Source organism: Mizuhopecten yessoensis, unplaced genomic scaffold, assembly GCF_002113885.1.
Source record: "Mizuhopecten yessoensis strain PY_sf001 unplaced genomic scaffold, ASM211388v2 scaffold10275, whole genome shotgun sequence".
Taxonomy (NCBI): domain Eukaryota; kingdom Metazoa; phylum Mollusca; class Bivalvia; order Pectinida; family Pectinidae; genus Mizuhopecten; species Mizuhopecten yessoensis.
Window position 1 is genome coordinate 812011 of NW_018408465.1, and position 19666 is coordinate 831676.

The following is a 19666-nucleotide window of genomic DNA, read 5'->3' on the forward strand; positions in this document are numbered from 1 at the left end:
TCACATAAATGTATAACATGTGTCCCAATGAGATCATGACGGCCGAGACAACTACAAGGAACAAAAAATATCTGACACTAAATTTCACAGGTTGAAATTTTCTGAACAATAAGCATTCTAATGAGTACCGGCCCGAATTACTGGATGTGTCACAAACATATGCTACTGCAGCTGAACTGGGAACCGCTCGAACATAAGCTTTAAGGGGACTAGGGACAAAGTGATGATGTTCTATAAAATTATGAACACGATTGTATATATAAGTCCCTCTCCGCCATCTCCTGACGGTTAACACCAGCCAGACAATTACGTTGGTGATCCCGTGCAATTAATATCCGGGGCAAATCAGTTCCATCATCTCCCCCCCCCCTCCCTGTGCGAGAGTTACCATTCAGAAACAGCTTCCGACATGCCATATTTTGACAGGACGTGTCTACATCTTTTCACACGTACTTCTCCACCATTTCTAAATGTTTCAAAATGTGTTTATTCCTTAAAGCGGTGCTGGAGTATCAACGATAAAGCTAGGTTATTTTAGTGCGAAAATTAACGGAAAACTCGGGGCACGGCAGTGTTAATACATAAAAACCATAGTAGAATCAAATGCAAGCAGTAAACTTTAAAAAAAAAATGAAGTATAAGCTATGCTGACGGTACGATATATGGTTTATATTGCATAATTCCTCGTTTCAATTGCAAGAATGTTTTTGATTAATTTCTGTTCTTTAAATTTCCTTTTTGTTGTTGTATTTTTTTTCTATACCGAATATATGATGGTGATTTTTATGTACTTATATAGATGTATTATTTTGTCTATATTTACTTCCTTCACATGGACATTTTATCCTTTTTTATATATAATGTATATTATCTATACGTCTCTGGTATAATCTATTAAATAAACTTTTTAAACTGACGACTGACTCCCGAAGCAGCCAGGAACTAGGCGCCCTTGTGAATGATACTTACAGTCCTATTTAGTGTGTACATCTATTTCGAGCGTATCAATAAGACCAATATTACCACGGGATTAATATATTGTTTTATTCAGGTGTAGCGTGCTTTTCATTGTTCTGAACGCTTTTGTTGTTACTAAAATTAGTTTTGACACAAGCGCCGGAAGTTTGAAATTCAACCAATCAAATTATGGCTTTCATTGCAGCTACAATCTTAGCGCGCAATTTGACCGCCATTGCTGTTTGTTTACCAAATTTATTCCCACAGTATTTTTTCTACATCTGAATATTCTGAGACATTAGATATGAAAATGCAACCATAGTTTGGTTATGGAAGTACCGATGAATTGTGTTTTTGGCGATCGGTATGTCTAATCTGCCGGAAGACCGGTAAGTATTGATGCTACTGTTACGTCTCATCGTGGCCTTTGTATTTGGCACACCCATCACTGACCATTGTCGATTTGGTGTTGTGAAACGAGAAGCGATATAAGTCCTGTGTGGGTCATGTTTACGACAGAAATAAGTTAAATCTTCTTGACAATTATTGCAATTGACTCTTGATTTCAAAACCACTTTCAAATGTAATTCGTCCTGCTATAGATTGGCCATCTGGGCCGAAATATATGTTGTGGTCATCTGACACATGTGCGGTGGTAATCTGACCACGATAAACATCGTAAGTATCAATGCAGATTTCATTTAGCTGGTTTCCAAACAATGCAAAACCGTCCGTCGGCCATATATGGATTTAATCAAATTAGAAAATGCAACGTTGACGTTGGCTCGTTTTTGCACGTGCACGTATTCTTGACGTCAAAATATCACCAATGGCGATGGCGTTTCACGTGCGCGTGCGGAGCAGCACGTCGAGAAAATGGCTGGCAACATTGTTTTGTTGGTCCCGTGCATTTATAGAAGAAATCTAATTATTTCTTGAATATGTATCCACCAAAATGACGTTTGTTTACAGCTATCGAGATAATACATATCACAGGATACAAAACGAAAGGTAAACAATTACATCGGCCTTAAAATACGAAATTCCAATAAGATCAGGAATTTGTAATTGTGACAGTGAAAATCAATCTTCATTTGCATAATGTGACATAAGTGTAACATATTACCAGGAACTTCAGGAAGCACTATTTCGTAAAAATGTTGACATTTATGTGTAACATGCAGTTAGTAATTATAATTATACAATTTGTTGAGGGTGATTTTTGTCTCGCCGCCACGAAGTAGCAGAAGCAAGATTAATGTGTTGCTTTTCTGGCTAAGGCGGCAGCATCAACATTTTTTTTGCATTTTTAAACGTTAGTTTCACTGAGTACAAGTGCTAGACCAATGCAACCAAACTTGGATCATCTATTTATCTCAACCCATTAATCAAATGCTGGATGCAGCCTACCTTTCATAGTCCATTGACTTTATCAACATCTCCATCAACATTAAGTTTTTGCCATTTAGTTAGTTTCTCTGAAACTATAATTGTAAGTGCTAGACCAACCAAACTTGACATGTGCATTGATGGTCAAAGCGGGGCAAAGGCAAGACATGAATCCAAATGCTTTTTTTTGTGTTTACTCATTAGTGCTCCTGTTGGACAAGGATGTTTTAAAATAAGCTTAGACAAAAGCACAGAGGCACATTCTTAAATGTCCTTTCCCTTTATTAAAAATAATTTAAATCTTTGGTAATAAAGCTAAAATGAAAACCAAATGTCATCCCACGGTCCATTTCCCAAAACCCACTGATAAATTCCAGACAGTATTTTCATAGTAAATACATAAAAATTTGCTAACATTGACCCAAACATTTCAAGCCACAGTCCTCCAGCTGCTAGCCATCCTCGATACTCTAGGAACTATGTTCACTTACTCTGTTTGCACCCCTGCATGATTATGTTATGGGAAAATTGAAGGTACACATGTACAGCTAGCTATCCTTTTGATACAAGTACTTCAAAGGATCAAACTAGTCTTGTATTATCCACTTGGACGCACACACTAAAACTTTGTTTTTGTCATGACCTAATCCGGGGGCAGGGGTGCAGAGAGAGCATAAATGAGTGTAACTTCTGGAGTATCAATGTCAACTAGCAAGAAATGGTCGAGTGCTGCAATCTGTATATTTTTTTGTAATGCTTAGTAAGTGCCTTGCCCTTTTTATCAGCATCCTGTTTCTGTGCTTATATAAATATGCAGTTAGTCCAGGGGGTAAAACGTATGCTCTGACTTGAGTAGAATGGGGGGCTTATATTATCAATAGCCAGGACTATGAAAAAGCATTTTTCAACATTTCTGCAGAACTGCAATAAGGTGGGCTAAATATATATACCAGGCATCGGCTTATTGCCAGGTTAAGATTAAAGACGTTTGCTGTTGGTCATAAAGTATTTATTCCAATTGTCACTAATAATGATATCATCTATTTTCCAGAACTGCAGCTTACAGCAGACAGTCTTTCAGTAGTGACGAGGATTCGGATGAAGGAGAGCATATTGACCACGACTACAATGCTTCTCAAACCTTCGGATACCGTTTTATCAATAAAGGACGGTGGACAAAAGAGGAGGTGATCATGATTTAAACATTCTATGATGAATTTACTACAAAGGGGATTTTTTTTACTGTTTGGCAAGAGATTGTCAATATTATTCAGTAAATCATAGATAAAACAATAATTAGCAAACACTTAAAAACCCATCACTGCATATTAGGACCTAGCTTAAGATACAAAATAAAATCAGTGTTCCCACTTTGTATTTGATTTTATGGATATATTTGATACATTTTCGAGATTCTGTACCCCTAGGTATGTAGTTACATAGGGCAATTGTTGAAAACTGGGGGTACAACCAACTGTTTTGAGGGTTTCTAGGAACACTGAAAATATTATCAATATTTTTACAGTAGTAACAACAACAGTAGATAGAAAAATAAGAGTAGTGATTGATATGATTAAAAGGGCTTAAAACAAAATGATCCTTAAAGCTTAGGAAAATAGATATAAACTTGGGGAAGCAATTATAGAAGTAGTGTCATCTTTCCTTGGATTAGCGTGCAGATATCTTGAAAACTGGTTCTTGTTGATTTGTAATAAGTGATAAAAGGACATTGAATTTGTTTACATTTTACCAGGTACACAATTATATTTCAACCTCTATCATTTCAATTTATGATTGCAATTATAAGGCTACCAAAAGTAAAGTTTTGCATTAATTATTGTTTCATATGCAAAAACTGAATTTCAAAAATATCACTCCGGATAAGTAAAGTAAATTTTTGGAGAATGGTATTTCAACATGGTGCAAAATAACTCACCTGAAATCTATTTTGCATTGCAGGACGAAAAATTGAAAAAGGTTCTAGAAATTTGCGGTACGCAGGACTGGAAACTTGTTGCAAAGTACTTCGTTGATCGTACTGATATACAGTGTCAGCATCGCTGGCATAAAGTACTGAACCCAGCGCTTATTAAAGGACCTTGGACAAAGGAGGCAAGTAATTCAATAATTGAATATGACTACAGCAGGCCTAGATATCTAGACTAATGTTTTCCAGATATTATCTTTCAAAAAATGTGAGGAAATAGCTCATTCACCCCTGAAGACACATTTGAACCCTTCCAATTCAAAGGTTGAAATAGTTCATTTTGAAATTTCAGGGGTGAATGAGTCATTTAAAACTTGAGGTGATGTGTTAATCAATGTATTTCACTTTTTTTTATTAGGAAGACGACAAAGTTTTGGAGCTTGTTCAAAAGTTTGGTCCTAAAAGGTGGACACTTATTTCCAAACTCTTAAATGGGAGAACTGGCAAGCAGTGTAGAGAAAGGTACAGTCTTTTAATTATTCTGAAATTGATATCTTTTGATTCAAAAAGATTTTCTAAAATTATTGGGATTTTCTTTAACATCAAGAAGTACTTTATAAAGTGGGGCCCTGACATTTCTATACATACCGTTGCGGGTGCAGGTAAAGAATAGACTTGTTAAATCCCACTGGTTGCATATGATTGTAAGAGGCAACTTAAACACATGTACGGACCCCTGAAAAATCAAGGGTTTTCTTCTGTTCTGCTCAGAGGACAATGAAGAAGCTAAAATTCATCTGCTGCATCTGTTTCAACGCTTGGGATCCATATCTTTCTTTTCCAAATTCTCTGTCTCCCTAGGCATCTTCATACGATGTTAACTGTTTGAAGACATTAAATCCCAAACAAATAAAGTTATAATATTCCATTATTTACTGTCATTTAACTTCTGAAAGGTGGCACAACCATCTGAATCCGGATATAAAAAAGTGTGCCTGGACGGAGGAAGAGGATCGCCTCATCTATTCACTTCACAGACAGCTTGGCAACAGATGGGCGGAGATTGCTAAGTTCTTACCTGGAAGGTAATTAAATTCATCGGGAGTGTTTATTTTCATATCAAGAGTACTAGTCCAGAGACAGAAAATTGCCAATAGCCCAACATTATTTTCATATAAATATCGAAATTTCAAAGTAGCCCTGACATAAAAAAAAAATGCTAGCCCCAGGCATTGGGCTGGTAAAATTGTACCCCCCTTTCATCAGAACATTGAAGTCTGCTTGAAAATGAATTACTTGATAATTTGTTTATATTATGGACAGGGCTTTGTTAGTATCAGGAATAATGAAAATTTTATCAACAACATAGGCAAAAAGGCTTTCCCACAAATTAACCATGTGGGAGGGATGTCTGTCACCTGAAAAATTTGCACTGAATGTCAGATGATTCAACATTGCAAAGGAACAATATTGAAGCATATGCTTTGTTGTTTTGCTCTCATTTGTAGAAATTGATGAAAGAATAAAATATTGCAGTGAATAATTTGTCAAATATGCTTTAGAGAATTTTATGAAAATACATGAAGTCAAGAATAACAACCAATGTTTTTTTTGACAGAACTGATAATGCCATCAAAAACCACTGGAACTCGACAATGAAGCGTAAATATGAAGACGAAAATTGCATGGACCAGCGACTTGGTATATATACGCAGGCCTATACACCAAGCACCTCAACCAACTACCAGTCAGTCCAGCCCGTACAGCTGTTCCCTAACCAGGGTGTCTCCTCGGACAGTGGTGGTATCACTAGTACACCTGTAAAGTGAGTTGGCTCTGCTAACAGTAACAGCCTTATTGTTACATTTCTATTGCAAGGTATCTTATAAATCCACATACTCAAAATGAGATCAAAGCATACCACAAACTATTACATTTGACTTGAGATATCAGGGACAAATGTTGTAATGTCAATAAGGAAAAATAACTGAAATTTTCTCAAGGTTTCCAATTGATTGAAATGGTAACCATTCTCGTTCTGACAAAATTAGCTGTTCAACCTATATAAATGAAATGTTTTCTTCGAAGTGTGTGGTCGGGTGGCACAGTGGCGAGGGCACTTGCCTATCACAAAGACAGCCAGGGTTAGATCATGGGTTTTCTCAGGGGAACTCCACTTTCCTCCCACTTAAAGACCCCCTGCATGCTAACTTCCGGGCCATCAAAAGGGATTAATAGAAGTTATATAACTTGTTTCATAATTGTTATAAAAGGAATAAAGGTTATATATATTGATGTATATGGCTAAGAATTTAATGTCAAGGAATTTTTATTACACCCAAATTGCAAAATGTCAATATTTTCAGAGTGAATTTAAACATTATATGTTTACTGCATACTGTTGTGCTATTGTATAGAAGACTTTCCTTAAAATGAGAAGATAATCTCCTTCTTCAAAGAAGAGAAAAAAACACTTAAAAATCGCTGAAAATTCGTGGTGTAACATGGACACGGTCATCTTTTCAACCCTTCAAATAACGTTTCTTCACGGTGTGATTCCCATGAAACATATATTTTGATTAAATTGTTAATCCTGAAAAGCACCATACTACAGGGGCATACATATTTAGCGCGATTCCTCTCCTGAAATACAAACAACAAAAGCGGGCCGGCCCGGCTTGGGTGTAATGTTTGACACGTTTTGCAATTTATCTGTATGACATTGCTTAACAATGGACTCGAAGAAAAAAGTCAGTCGTTTTCAGTATGGTCACGTTTCGCGGTCTTTTTCTCTTGCTTAGAATGACATGATAAAACAACGATCGTCGTTATCTATCCCCTAGAATCTTCTGAATCGTGTGATATAATTACTCATCATATAAAGTAAACATATGCATTATCATCTCTGCTTTGTATGTTGTCTCACACAAAAATTATGGGCGTAACACCTACCCATCATCGTCTGCACATACACCCTCTGCCGCCATCGTTCAAAAACACTGCGAATGTGGCTATCACATGATTCGACAATTGTTGTGTATGTCGCAAAAGGCCGTAAATCAGTGTCAATGTCTTTTTATGAAATCATTCTGACCGTAATTGGGGGCAAGATAAAAAATCATTGGCGTAATGATTTGACACGAAATATTGCCACAAATGTAGCGAGAATGTTCTTTTTCGTGTTTATCCAGTCTAAGTCAGCGGTATGCTTTGCACACGTTCCAGGTTCAAAATTTGCCAATCATGATACGACTGCAAACGGAGGACACCAAAATGTTAAACTTGAAGCCACTTCATGGGCGTAACAATTTTGACACGAAATGTTACGCCCATCTTGTTTTATAAACATCCAACTAATTGCTAAAATTCTATTTGTTTTCTACAAAGTCATTTTTGAATTGAAATTTTTAATTTACATGTGTGTTGAATTGACCACAAAGTAAAATAGTGGAAAGATTTAGAGAGAGAGGAAACAATAATTACCATAACCAGGTGGAAATGGCATGGTCACTTTTGTCCTCATTTCTCATGTTTACATCAGTAAATTCACGGCATCTTTACACATTTTAACAGTTTACCCTTTTAAATTACCTCACCAAAAGAAATATAACAAAAAACAAGAAACAAATTTTCCAAAATGCTTCTTATTCTAAAGTTATTTACTGATTTTATGGGTGTAACTGAAATTCCTTGACATTCAATTCTTGGCCATGTTTTTCCAAAGTGACGGTTCATGTAAATTGCCCCATTCCCTCAATCTGGGCCTTTAATATGTAATGTCTAGACCTACAACATTAAGTTTTTATTACAATGAAATTGATTTTAAATGAAAAAATAAAAGTTCATCCCTCCCCACTCAAGTTTTGATGTTTTGTCAAGCTATATGTTACACTGCCAATGACATTCGCTTTTTGCAAGCTTAAAGAAAATGCTTCAAAAGTTTTGTGTCTAAAAGAAACCGTGTTACAATATTTGTATTCAATAATACATTTTTATGAATGTAATATGCGACTGATTAGAATAGTTTAGAATCTTCTCTTGAGGATTCAGTTTCTCAGTTCTACCCTCAAGTTAGAGAAAGATCCTACCTGGGTATTGCACATTGAATATTTGTGCCATTCATATGTAGAGGAGGGAGAATAGCATATCTTGATAATTGACAGAGATGTCATTCCCCCTCCCTCTTCCCCTCTACTATCGCAGGAATTCTAAATGTTCCTCCCTCTTCACCTCTACTGTCGCAGGAGTTCTAAATGTCCCTCCCTCTTCCCCTCTACTATCGCAGGAATTCTAAATGTTCCTCCCTCTTCACCTCTACTGTCGCAGGAGTTCTAAATGTCCCTCCCTCTTCCCCTCTACTATCGCAGGAATTTTAAATGTTCCTCCCTCTTCCCCTCTACTATTGCAGGTGTTCTAAATGTTCCTCCCTCTTCCCCTCTACTGTCGCAGGAGTTCTAAATGTCCCTCCCTCTTCCCCTCTACTACCGCAGGAATTCTAAATGTTCCTCCCTCTTCCCCTCTACTGTCGCAGGAGTTCTAAATGTCCCTCCCTCTTCCCCTCTACTATCGCAGGAATTTTAAATGTTCCTCCCTCTTCCCCTCTACTATCGCAGGAATTCTAAATGTTCCTCCCTCTTCACCTCTACTGTCGCAGGAGTTCTAAATGTCCCTCCCTCTTCCCCTCTACTATCGCAGGAATTCTAAATGTTCCTCCTTCTTCCCCTCTACTATCGCAGGAGTTCTAAATGTTGCTCCCTCTTCCCCTCTACTATCGCAGGAGTTCTAAATGTTCCTCCCTCTTACCCTCTACTATCGCAGGAGTTCTAAATGTTCCTCCCTCTTCACCTCTACTATCGCAGGTGTTCTAAATGTTCCTCCCTCTTCACCTCTACTATCGCAGGAGTTCTAAATGCTCCTCCCTCTTCCCCTCTACTATTGCAGGAGTTCTAAATGTTCCTCCCTCTTCCCCTCTACTATTGCAGGAATTCTAAATGTTCCTCCCTCTTACCCTCTTACCCTCTACTATCACAGGAGTTCTAAATGTTCCTTTAATATGTTGTTGTTATATTAGAGGCCCATATACACACATGATATAAGATATACATGTATTTCATTATAAAAATAAATACCTTGTAAATATACCATTATCTTATGAAATGTTAATGGCCATCATCAATCATGTGGAAAGGCCATATGTGTATATTAATGCTATGTAATGTTTCTATCAATAATATTCATGTATTTTAAGGACTGCCAGTGAAGCAGGAACGTTGGCCGAGTCAGGCTCAGGTTTCGGTGGTCTGTCCACTCTGGATCTGATTAGTGGCACGGGGTCAACCACAGGGGTCACTCCCATCAAGTTTACAGCTTTGAACAGTAAAGGTAAGCACACCCCTTCTCACTTGGGCCAAAAAAAATTGATTACTTGGATCTCAGGCCCGCACGTATTTCATTTTAGGGCACCGCATTGGCGATTTTATCGTGAAAGAAATATAAAAAATTGTGAATGCGCCAGTCGCCGTCTTTAAAAAAATCCGGAAAATTGGTCTGCATGTCGTTTTTACTCGTTAGTCACCCAAGTCCTGAAAACTTTTGAATAAAGATAAGGATTGATATACAGGCAAGCGTTAAAATGATTATGACTTGTTAGTCTCGTGTACAAATGGCGTTCCTTTCCGTACAAATAAGGAAGGGGGGGGGGTTATGNGGTTCGTGATTCTCGTCTGGAACATCGTGGGGGGATTTTCAGAGGCTTGCTCTGTAACGGGTCTCTATACAACTATAAAAAGACAAGGTAATGCCCACAATGAACGTTTTACGAACTACATAACAAAGAAAAACGCCCTCGTCTCATTTTTGCCATGTAAAATGGAAAAAAATACCTCCCTGCCACATCTCTTTTTGAAAAAAAATGGCCTGAGAACCACGTAATTAGTGTTTTTTGGCCTTACTGATTTTTCCTCACAATTTGTCTTGTCCCGTATGGTAATGACTTTCATTTTGCTTTAATCATTAAAGGGCTATATATAGTCTTGTTTTCTTTGGCTCAGCAAGACAACAAAGAACCGACTGGTCAAGTTCTGCAGTGATGATCATGATTGTTACCATTGCTACATTTCAGTATCAATTGATATAAACTTTGTCAAGCTAAGGCCAAGTGTTCTGGTGTACTCGCTACATGAGAACTGTTCACACTATATAGACCACCTTGTAGAACATCTTGTTCATAATTGAAATAAATTACAGGAAGATGTGTCCTGTAAAACCATACTGTAAAATCAAACATTTTCGTGGGGCCAAAGTTTTGTGGTTTCCTGAAAAAAACACCATTTTGTGGATTATGAGTACCTACACAAAGGTAAAATAGCTTTATGTCAACCTTGTAGTTACTACACTGATATATATATTCGTGGATGAAGATTACCCATGAACAGAGGGGAAAAAAATCCCCACAAAAATTTGTGATTTCACAGTATAGTGATGGCATGATATCACAGAAGCATGGACAGTTATTGTTCTTTAGTACAATCACCAGTTGTAACTTAGAGCCACATTTGATCACACTTTTTGGGTTATTTAAATCTAAGTGTATAGTATTAATCCATTGTTTATCCATCGGTGAAAGACCAGCCAGAATCTATAACTCGGAACACATTCTTTTTTGATTAATTTCATTTAATTCATAATTTTTTAAATCATTGTTTTTCAAACAATTTGGAGGATTTTATCTTGGCAGCATTACAGTAAATATCTTCTATTTTCCCCACAGGTTACAGGTTTGATGGTAAGGCTATCCAGCGCCTAAAGAGTCCTGGGCGTCTAATTCCTATCACGTCACCTGTCACCTCCAAGTTCTCAAAGCCAGCCATCCTAAGGAAGGGCAAGAGAAAGGTAAAGCTTGCTTATTGACATTACAAATTGTACTCTTTATTACATTCCTAGACATCTCGATCAATCTTTCCCGAAAATAGGAAGTTAAAAGAGTCTGCGTTTCATATATACAAGTAAAGAAACCAGTCTGATGAAGTGTGTCACTATTAGCAAGGTTCTGTTAAGTTAAATTTGAATCTTTGGGACAAATTGGAAACAATTTAAAGATTCATTTAATTTCTTACATTTATACCACAACTTATTGTGAATATTTGCAAAAAACACGATTTTCTCCTGACATTGTTGCCATCTTGGCTTCATGTCTTACATTGTTTGTTTAATGGTGTGTGATGTTAAGTCCATTATTTTAATTCTGATGGGAGCTATTACAACAGGTAAAATGCAAACTTATTTCATGAACACTTCATAACATGCTAACATGTTTATGTGATAAACAAAATTATTTACTCAACTATTCCCCTGGTAGAAATTAATTGATAATTCAAGGAAATATTGAACAAGGAATTCAGTGCAGCAACAGAGATATTGTAATAATATCAGAATTCAGAAAAGGAAGTAACCTTTAGCAAAAACATATATGATATGTGTATTTCAATCTCCTGACCATTCGTTTGTTTTGTTTTGCCTACACTGCTCTGACTGTTTTTGGTCGCCCCTAATCTTTCTACATTGTAACTTGTTGCATGTATTTTTTTCTCGGAAGATGTAAAAATGAAGGAAATTAATTACATAACATTTTTTTTCAGATCTGTATTTCTTCCCGACCTGTAAAGGAAAGTGCTAAGACTCCTCGTACTGACTGGACAGACATGTACAGGAGTGATCCCAAGAAGGAAGAATCTGTTGAACCTGTTAACCAAAGTGCCTACAAAGAGAACATTAATATTTATTCACTTGATAAAACTCCCAACAGAAACTATTTATCTCCATACTCTTCAGATGATAAGGAGGAACATCTGACCCCTAAGGGAACACCAATAAAGAACTTGCCATTTTCTCCATCACAAGTGTGTATTTGAAAAAGTGAAAAAAAAATTGAAAAGTGGGATTATTTTTCCCTTTCTTGTGACTTTAGGATAAGTATTCTGTATAAGTGTAGTTGTATATCTACACATATATATATGTGTAGATATATATATATATATAATTATTATATATTAAATTAAATATATTAAATTGATCATATTAAATCATATATATATGTTTTAATGGTTGTACTCTGATATGTCTATGTATTTTTGGTTGTACTGGATATATCGGCAAGAAGCCCATGCTCGGTAATAAGACCATTAATATATATTGCTGTTTTTTACAGTTTTTGAATAGTCCAGAAATTCCCTTTGGTAAACTGACGTCAACACCAGTATGTGGTCAGGCTCACCTGGTCACACCTACCAACAACAGTGTCCTGGATACACCGGAGATCAAACGCGATTCAAGGTAAGATATACATCAGTAGTCGGACATACAGTTATTTTGTCAATACAGAATTCCAGTAGCATGATGCCTGAGCTCATAGGATTTTCACAAAAATTCTTCAAAGATATTTTGTCAGGCTATTGAAAATGAAGGCAAAGGAAAGTAGAATTCTTTTCTACTGCTTAGTGGTGAATATTATAAATTTCATGAGTTTGCATTTCATAAGCATATCACATCATCATAATGCAATACTGATTAGAATATCTTAACAAGAGTTCCACATTTTTATGTAATGTTTGTTACCAACAGAGGGAACTACTGCACACCACGGATCCGCAGGTCTATACTGAATGCCACTCCACGCACTCCCACTCCATTCAAGACTGCCCTGGCCGAGATGGAAAAGAAATCCAGAACCTTTAAAGATATTGTGAGTACAAATGAGATATGGTCATTATCACACCCTACAACATATTTATGCAGTATCAGGAATTTGGATACATTTTTAGCTCACCTGTCATAGCAGATTTGTTGAAATTGAATTATGGTACTTTGGGTTTGTTTCACACACAGTTAGCTGATATAGTTGTGATGCTTTTTTACAGCAGTATAGTTCTTTGAAATTAGAGTATTTAGAAATAAAATTAATAATAAAATAATAAAAAGTAAAACAAAAACTATACTGCTACTATTTTCCAATGATCTATCCAGGAATGAGAGATAATTACGTTGACAAAGGAAGTAATTTTACAACAGAAAAATCGTTTTGGTGGCTTCATTTTCTATATATAAAGGAGCATACTCAAAAGTGGAACTCTTCTTTACAATTATAATTGATGCATCGGCACCCTTTAACTTGAGTGTCTTTTGTGAACAAAGAAATAAGATAGATGATAAGAATTGCAAAGAAACAAATAATGTAATGACTGTAATATATAAAAGATTGACGCCGAAACACATGCAGTCACTTGCTGTTGACTGCACATCAGGTAAATCTGGCGACTGGTCAGAGTTTGGTCGCAACGACAGTGTTCATTTCCATTAATTAGCAGTCATTTTGGCTGTGAAAAGGGTCGTAATATGGAATCGCAGGGTGGTTTATTATTAAAGCAATCATTCATTTTTTGTTAATATGTCACACTGTGTGAATGCGAGGGGATTTGTATCACTTGTGATGCCTTGTTATTGAAGCAGTCAATATAAAGATAAAAAAAAATATAAAAAAACAGACTGGAAACAAAAGCCTGCAATAGCTGGGTGGTTGTAATTTCGAGGTGGTCGGGTCGAGGCCTACGTGGGGCAGTTGCCAGGTACTGGCCGTAGGTCGGTGGTTTTTCTTCGGGAACTCCAGCTTTCCTCCACCATCAAAACCTGACACATCCTTAAATCACCATAGCTGTTAATAGGACATGAAGCACAAACATATAATTTTGAGGTGGTTGTTAGGTGATGTTTTACTGTATATATATATATATATAATTGTTATTATTGAAGGCCATTTATGATAATGTACGTTAATTTTAATGTAGAGTCCGGGTCAGCTGGAGGACCTTAATGAGATGATCAGAGAGGACACTGGGTATGAAGGAGACCTGTCCACCATGGACTTCAATTTGACACCCAAGGAGAGCAAGCAAGGCAAACAGGTTAAAAATACAATATTCTTTACCCTATACCTCAGTCTTTAAATGTGGGAAATATTTTGAAGTTATAGGTATATAAGAAGCAGGGTAGGAGTAGATGGTGCTGAAAAAAGGCTAGATTCATAGGGAATAAAATAAAGGATGAGCAGATTCGAGAGGATTACTTTTTAAGAACCACACCACGTGAACATCCCCTATCAAAGAAACCTGCAACTTCTATTGCAGTTATTTTCACCATCACACAAAGATCTTAAATTTTAGGAAAATTTTGAAACGCAGGCGAAAAGAAAATGGATATATTTCAGTCAGACACAGCATTGATAAAGAGTAGTGGTGAAAAGAAATTATTGGTATTTTATACAGGTATTAATGCTTTAAATGTGAAGATAGATTTGTGATATATTGGCATCATGCAAGAAATAGCTTTTGATAAACTATTGTTGATAACCGATACAGGAAGATAAAAACAGGAAGGCGAGGCAGTCCCTGAAGTGGCCAGTGTCTGAAGGTTCCCTATTCACCAGTGCCGAGTCACTTCTCATGTCACCAGAAACCCCGGTATGTCACAAAGTGTTCTTTTTCTACCTTCATAAACTTGTGTACATATAGTATCAATTATTGGAGACAAGAAAACAAGTCTGCCCCAAGTTGAATTCATTTGTCTATTGATATTTTAAAGAATCTGTCTGCAGATAATGTTTTAGATGTGACGAATAGTTTTATACTTTACCATGTCAGGATCTGCACATATTGTTATTATTTGTTTATGATGTATATGTCATTGTATGTATCATGACCATGTCAATCGTAAATTGTGTATTACAGGGCCATATTATAAATTAGATGTAAATCTAAGTATGTAACCCTGTCTAAATAAAAGATTTTATTATTATTATTAAAGAATCTGTCATGTTGTTTTTAACCGAAAAAACTTCATAAGTGATTACCACTGCAGTACTTTACCCTTTAAGTTCCCTCTAGCAGAGTCAGTAAAAAGATACGACCAGGTAGACAATACTGCAGTGTAACATGTGGACAGTACTTTTAGCAGTATTGAGTCTCATGTATGGTTACTGTCATATGTCACATTGTGCCAAAGTGTGATTTATGAATATTAAATACTTTTTCTCAGAGTAAGTCCCTAATCGGAGACACAAGTATCCTGTTTTCTCCGCCCTCAATCATAAAAGAGGCCCTGGCTGAGGAAATTATGGATGTGTTTGCTGTTCCGAAACTATCTCAACAGGAAAAAGCGAGAGAGGTGAGGTTTTTGTACTTTGAGAAATATAAGACTTTCTTTTGGGACCCTCTAATTTTCTATTCCAAAATGATTTGGAGATCTTAAGGGTGTGCTTGTAACTTTAATATCATATCTGGTCAGATTGCTTATGTTTATTGCTTGAAATTGATTTGCTATTTTTTCCTATTTCTAGCTGCGCATTGGGAAGAAGTCGATAAAACGAATCAAGTTCTCGGATAATGCTCCTGTAAAATCAATAGTAAAGGTATGATTTTCTTTCATTACATTGTAAATGTAAACATTTTCTCAGTTTTATTGCAAAAATATTTTTTGAAGAAATACCTTGATCTTCAATCAAAAACCTATTTCAATCTAAATGTGAAAATCAACCTGCCTGCTAGCAACCTTGCTCATTTTTATCCAGATGTGAGACACTGGATTGCTCACAATAGTTTGCATTGTTATGTAAGTCAACTGCATCAATAGCATCCTAAGACATGTATTACCAAAACGAAAGTGCTGTTTAATAAATACCAGGGTAGATAAATCAAAAAATATTTAGATATTATAAAAAATTAGGGTTATTTGTCTACCTGGTATGGAGATAGCTATTAAATTTTATATATGTTTTTATTATTTTCAGCTTGATTCTGCTTTTGAGCGAGTTGCATGTGGCAAGTCCGAGGACCAGATGACAATGACTGATCTTGCTCGTCGCTTTCTTACCCAAAAAGGAGGACTGCTTTTAGGATAGAGACTTTGAACTTAGGCTGTGTGACATTTGTGACAGTGGGTGTTGTATTTCTGTGATAGACCGAGGTGTGTGGACATACACATGTCCGTATGTTTGGGATTTCTGCAATTTTGCATTTGTGTAAGTTTATAGACTTAAATAAATGGCTTCTTTGTGTAGTTAAAAAAGAAAAAAAATTGATTTTGTAATTTAATTTGCTATGTATAAAAATTGGAAATATTTTCCAATGCTTCTCCTGTCAGAACAGTAGTATGAAACAATACGAAATGTAAAGAAAAATCAATACAACTGCTTTGTTTATGATGCTATTGATGATTGATTTTTTCTGACATTGTATTATTAAAGTTTGTTTATATTAACATGTATGAATTTTTGTTGGATATCTACTTTTGTTAAAAAGTAAAAAATGACGGCTCTGTTAGGCAACTATTTCTCAACATATTTGTACTGAACAAATCGTCAGACTGCACAATACCAAGAAACTGTATCGCAACGTGAATCACCTTCAGCAGTACTTTTGTTTATGTTTTCATTTGTATGTCTTTTTCTAGTGCTAGATATTATTTTTCACAGAAGATTCTTATTATTGTCAAATTATTCTTTTAACTTTTTTCTTTTGTTGTTATTTGTTGCTTCCTTAAAGGGACTTTATTGGAAAGTCATGAAGTGGTACAGTAAGTGGAAAAAGATCTTTCGGCATCATAGATAGAAAAAAAACATACAGTGAAGTAGTCATATATCATTGTCCGGGTAATGATCTTCTCTAACTTTCCATTGGTTGGTTTTGAAAGTTTCAGCTTTGATATTCATCTTTTTTACATGAAATAAGTATTTCTTGTAGAAATTCTTCATTTTAGTGAAAATGACCATCACACTGTTACTATATAACTGGTGGGAACAAAATGAAAGTAGAACTGTATTCCCGTCAATGAAGATATTTTTTTGTGCTTCAACTTAGTGCCCTTTTTAGAAAGCTCAGATAACTGTTTGAAATTATTTTTTGTAAAGGCTGTTCCAGAATTAACTGTATTCATTCCACTCCGCTGATTAAGCTTTGTATCAGTAAAGACTTATACTAGCTGTATCGACCTATCTGATATAAGGCTTTTGAGCTAATTTTTTTCTAAAAGAAAACAACACAGAGTTGTATTTCAAAGACTTTATCACTATTTTGATCAAAAAAGACATCAAATAAATGTATTCTTCTTTAAAAAATAGTTGATGAAAAAACTCAGAAATTTTACCTTTTTTGAAAAACTATGCTTTTCGAAGTCAATGTAACTTTGCTTTATTTTTATTGAAATTGAAAGCTAAGAAAATATAGCTCAGTACAGGTATAAATTAAAAATATAGTTGGATATAGCTTCAATCTTTACAGCTATACATTGTGTATGGCTCGATCAGCAAAGTGTACTGGACCTGGACTGGATGGGAAAAGTGGGTAGTTCTTTTACAATCGCTCCACCTCCTATTAAATATTGAAACTGATGTAATATAAGTGTGTTACAATTTAACCCTATACTAATTTCAGGTGCCTCCCACCTCACACACACACACACACACACACACACACACACCCCGGTTGGTTAATGATGGAATAGCTGTAATAACAGTGCTGGTAAATGTGTTGTTTTCTAAGTGAAAGTTTAAAAGTTGTTATTGATGTACAGTTGTTGTGTATACATATATAGAAATATATAGAAATAAATCGTAAAAATATATATATGTGTATATATTCAAATTTTGTTCTTGGAAATTTAATAAGAATTGCTTTTCATCAGACTCATAAACCTTCTCATTTAGGTCTTGCTCAAAAAATAAAACGTCAATTTTGAACGATTCGAACACTTGCTCATAACTTGAAATAGTAATGTATATACATGCATGAATACATCTTTAATTACATCAAGTAACTTTGTGTAAATCATGTATACTGCCACCAATATCAACAATGTACAATGAATTTTTGATCAGATTTTATACTAATTAAACATATTTTACGCAAGTATTTTTCATGTTTGCACTAACTTTGTGACAAAATAGTCACTTTTAATTGATTTTATAAAGAGAAAAAGTTATTTTTTGAGACAAAACTATACATTATTTTTTTAACACCTACAAACAAACATCCTAGATTTTTTGACAAATTGACATGGTGTGTTTATTATATAAAAGGCCTAGTATGTGTATGGTTCTGGAAACATTTATCAAAAGTAGGTTAAGAATGGCAAGTATTTTGAATCTACATGAAACATTTTTAGCATATCTTTGTAGGATTTTGAAATATTTTATTTTCGAGGAGTGATATGCATTTCTTTTTATTCCTCTAAAGCTTTACTATTGTGAACAGGTAGAGCTTGTCTGATGATGCTACTGACATATTCCTTTGTATGGAGAAGCTGGTCTCTCGCCACCTACCCCGTATTATTTGTGTAAATTAACTTTTTAATGCATTGTGCCTAATAACTGGCAGATTCATTGAAACCAGCGAAGTAGCATTAACTTAAATGTTTATTCATTTAGGTATGACAGTTAAACAGATTTGATATGTTGTTAATTAAGTATGCTTAATGCTTATATACTAGGTTTACTTTAAAGTTTGGAGATGCCTGGTATCATCAATGACTATTATTTGATTTTGATAATAACCTGATTGGAAATAAGTTTGTGATTTGATTAAGCTTCTTCAACTTGTGTAAACTTTTATATACATTGTATGTCAAAAAAGGCTGAACACTAGATTTGTATGAAGATTTTCAAAGCAAAGTGGATGGAGTTTCATAAGTTCGGCTAATTTCAATTGTAAAGCTCAACATTTAATTAAGTTATTTATTTCTAGATAGTATTAGAGAGTTTTCTTTGATGTCGGCCTAATGTTAACTAAAACACTATTTTGCTGAAGGCTTGACTTTTCACCATTTATCGTCACTGATGTATACTGTTCATTGTTTCGTTACTGCAGTATGAAGGAAGGTGGCAATCATAGTCACTGATGCATGCTGCCTGTTGTTTTGTTAGTGTGGTATGACAGAAGATGGTATTAATTCATCATTCCAGTGGAGTGCTGTAGAGAGTTTCGTTGGTGTACTTTGTATATGTGAAGGAAGATAGTACTCGGTAACGCATGCTGTCTGTTGTTTTGTTAGTATGACAGAGGATAGCATCAATTCATTGTTCCTGTGGAGTGCTGTAGAGAGTTTCGTTGGTGTACATTGTATACGTGAAGGAAGATAGTACTCGGTAACGCATGCTGTCTGTTGTTTTGTTAGTATGACAGAAGATGGTATCAATTCATTGTTCCAGTGGAGTGCTGTAGAGAGATTTGTTGGTGTAGATTGTATATGTGAAGGAAGATAGTACTCGGTAACGCATGCTGTCTGTTGTTTTGTTAGTATGACAGAAGATGGTATCAATTCATTGTTCCTGTGGAGTGCTGTAGAGAGTTT

General features: G+C 35.5%; 1 protein-coding gene across 2 annotated transcripts; it reads left to right on the forward strand.

The window, feature by feature from the left end:
• The first annotated feature begins 1178 nt into the window (after positions 1-1178).
• LOC110459934 (transcriptional activator Myb-like) lies at positions 1179-19660 on the forward strand. Of its 2 annotated transcripts, none has more exons than XM_021512450.1 (16): positions 1179-1346; positions 3398-3533; positions 4306-4458; positions 4692-4795; positions 5230-5358; positions 5892-6098; positions 9522-9655; positions 11043-11164; positions 11911-12171; positions 12480-12604; positions 12893-13013; positions 14113-14229; positions 14683-14784; positions 15359-15487; positions 15660-15731; positions 16110-19660. In XM_021512450.1, the coding sequence occupies exons 1-16, from the start codon at positions 1324-1326 to the stop codon at positions 16218-16220; spliced, it is 2046 nt and encodes a 681-aa protein (XP_021368125.1). In that variant the 5' UTR covers positions 1179-1323; the 3' UTR covers positions 16221-19660. The 2 variants fall into 2 exon arrangements, with proteins under 2 accessions (XP_021368125.1, XP_021368124.1); XM_021512449.1 differs by lacking the exon at positions 1179-1346 and adding an exon at positions 1781-1968.
• The last annotated feature ends 6 nt before the right edge of the window (positions 19661-19666 follow it).

Coding starts and splice junctions, on each gene's coding strand:
- LOC110459934 (XM_021512449.1), top strand. CDS start 1,913: ATGACGTTTGTTTACAGCTATCGAGATAATACATATCACAGGATACAA. Junction 5,359..5,891: donor GCTAAGTTCTTACCTGGAAG/GTAATTAAATTC, acceptor TTTTTTTGACAG/AACTGATAATGCCATCAAAA. Junction 15,732..16,109: donor CTGTAAAATCAATAGTAAAG/GTATGATTTTCT, acceptor TATTATTTTCAG/CTTGATTCTGCTTTTGAGCG.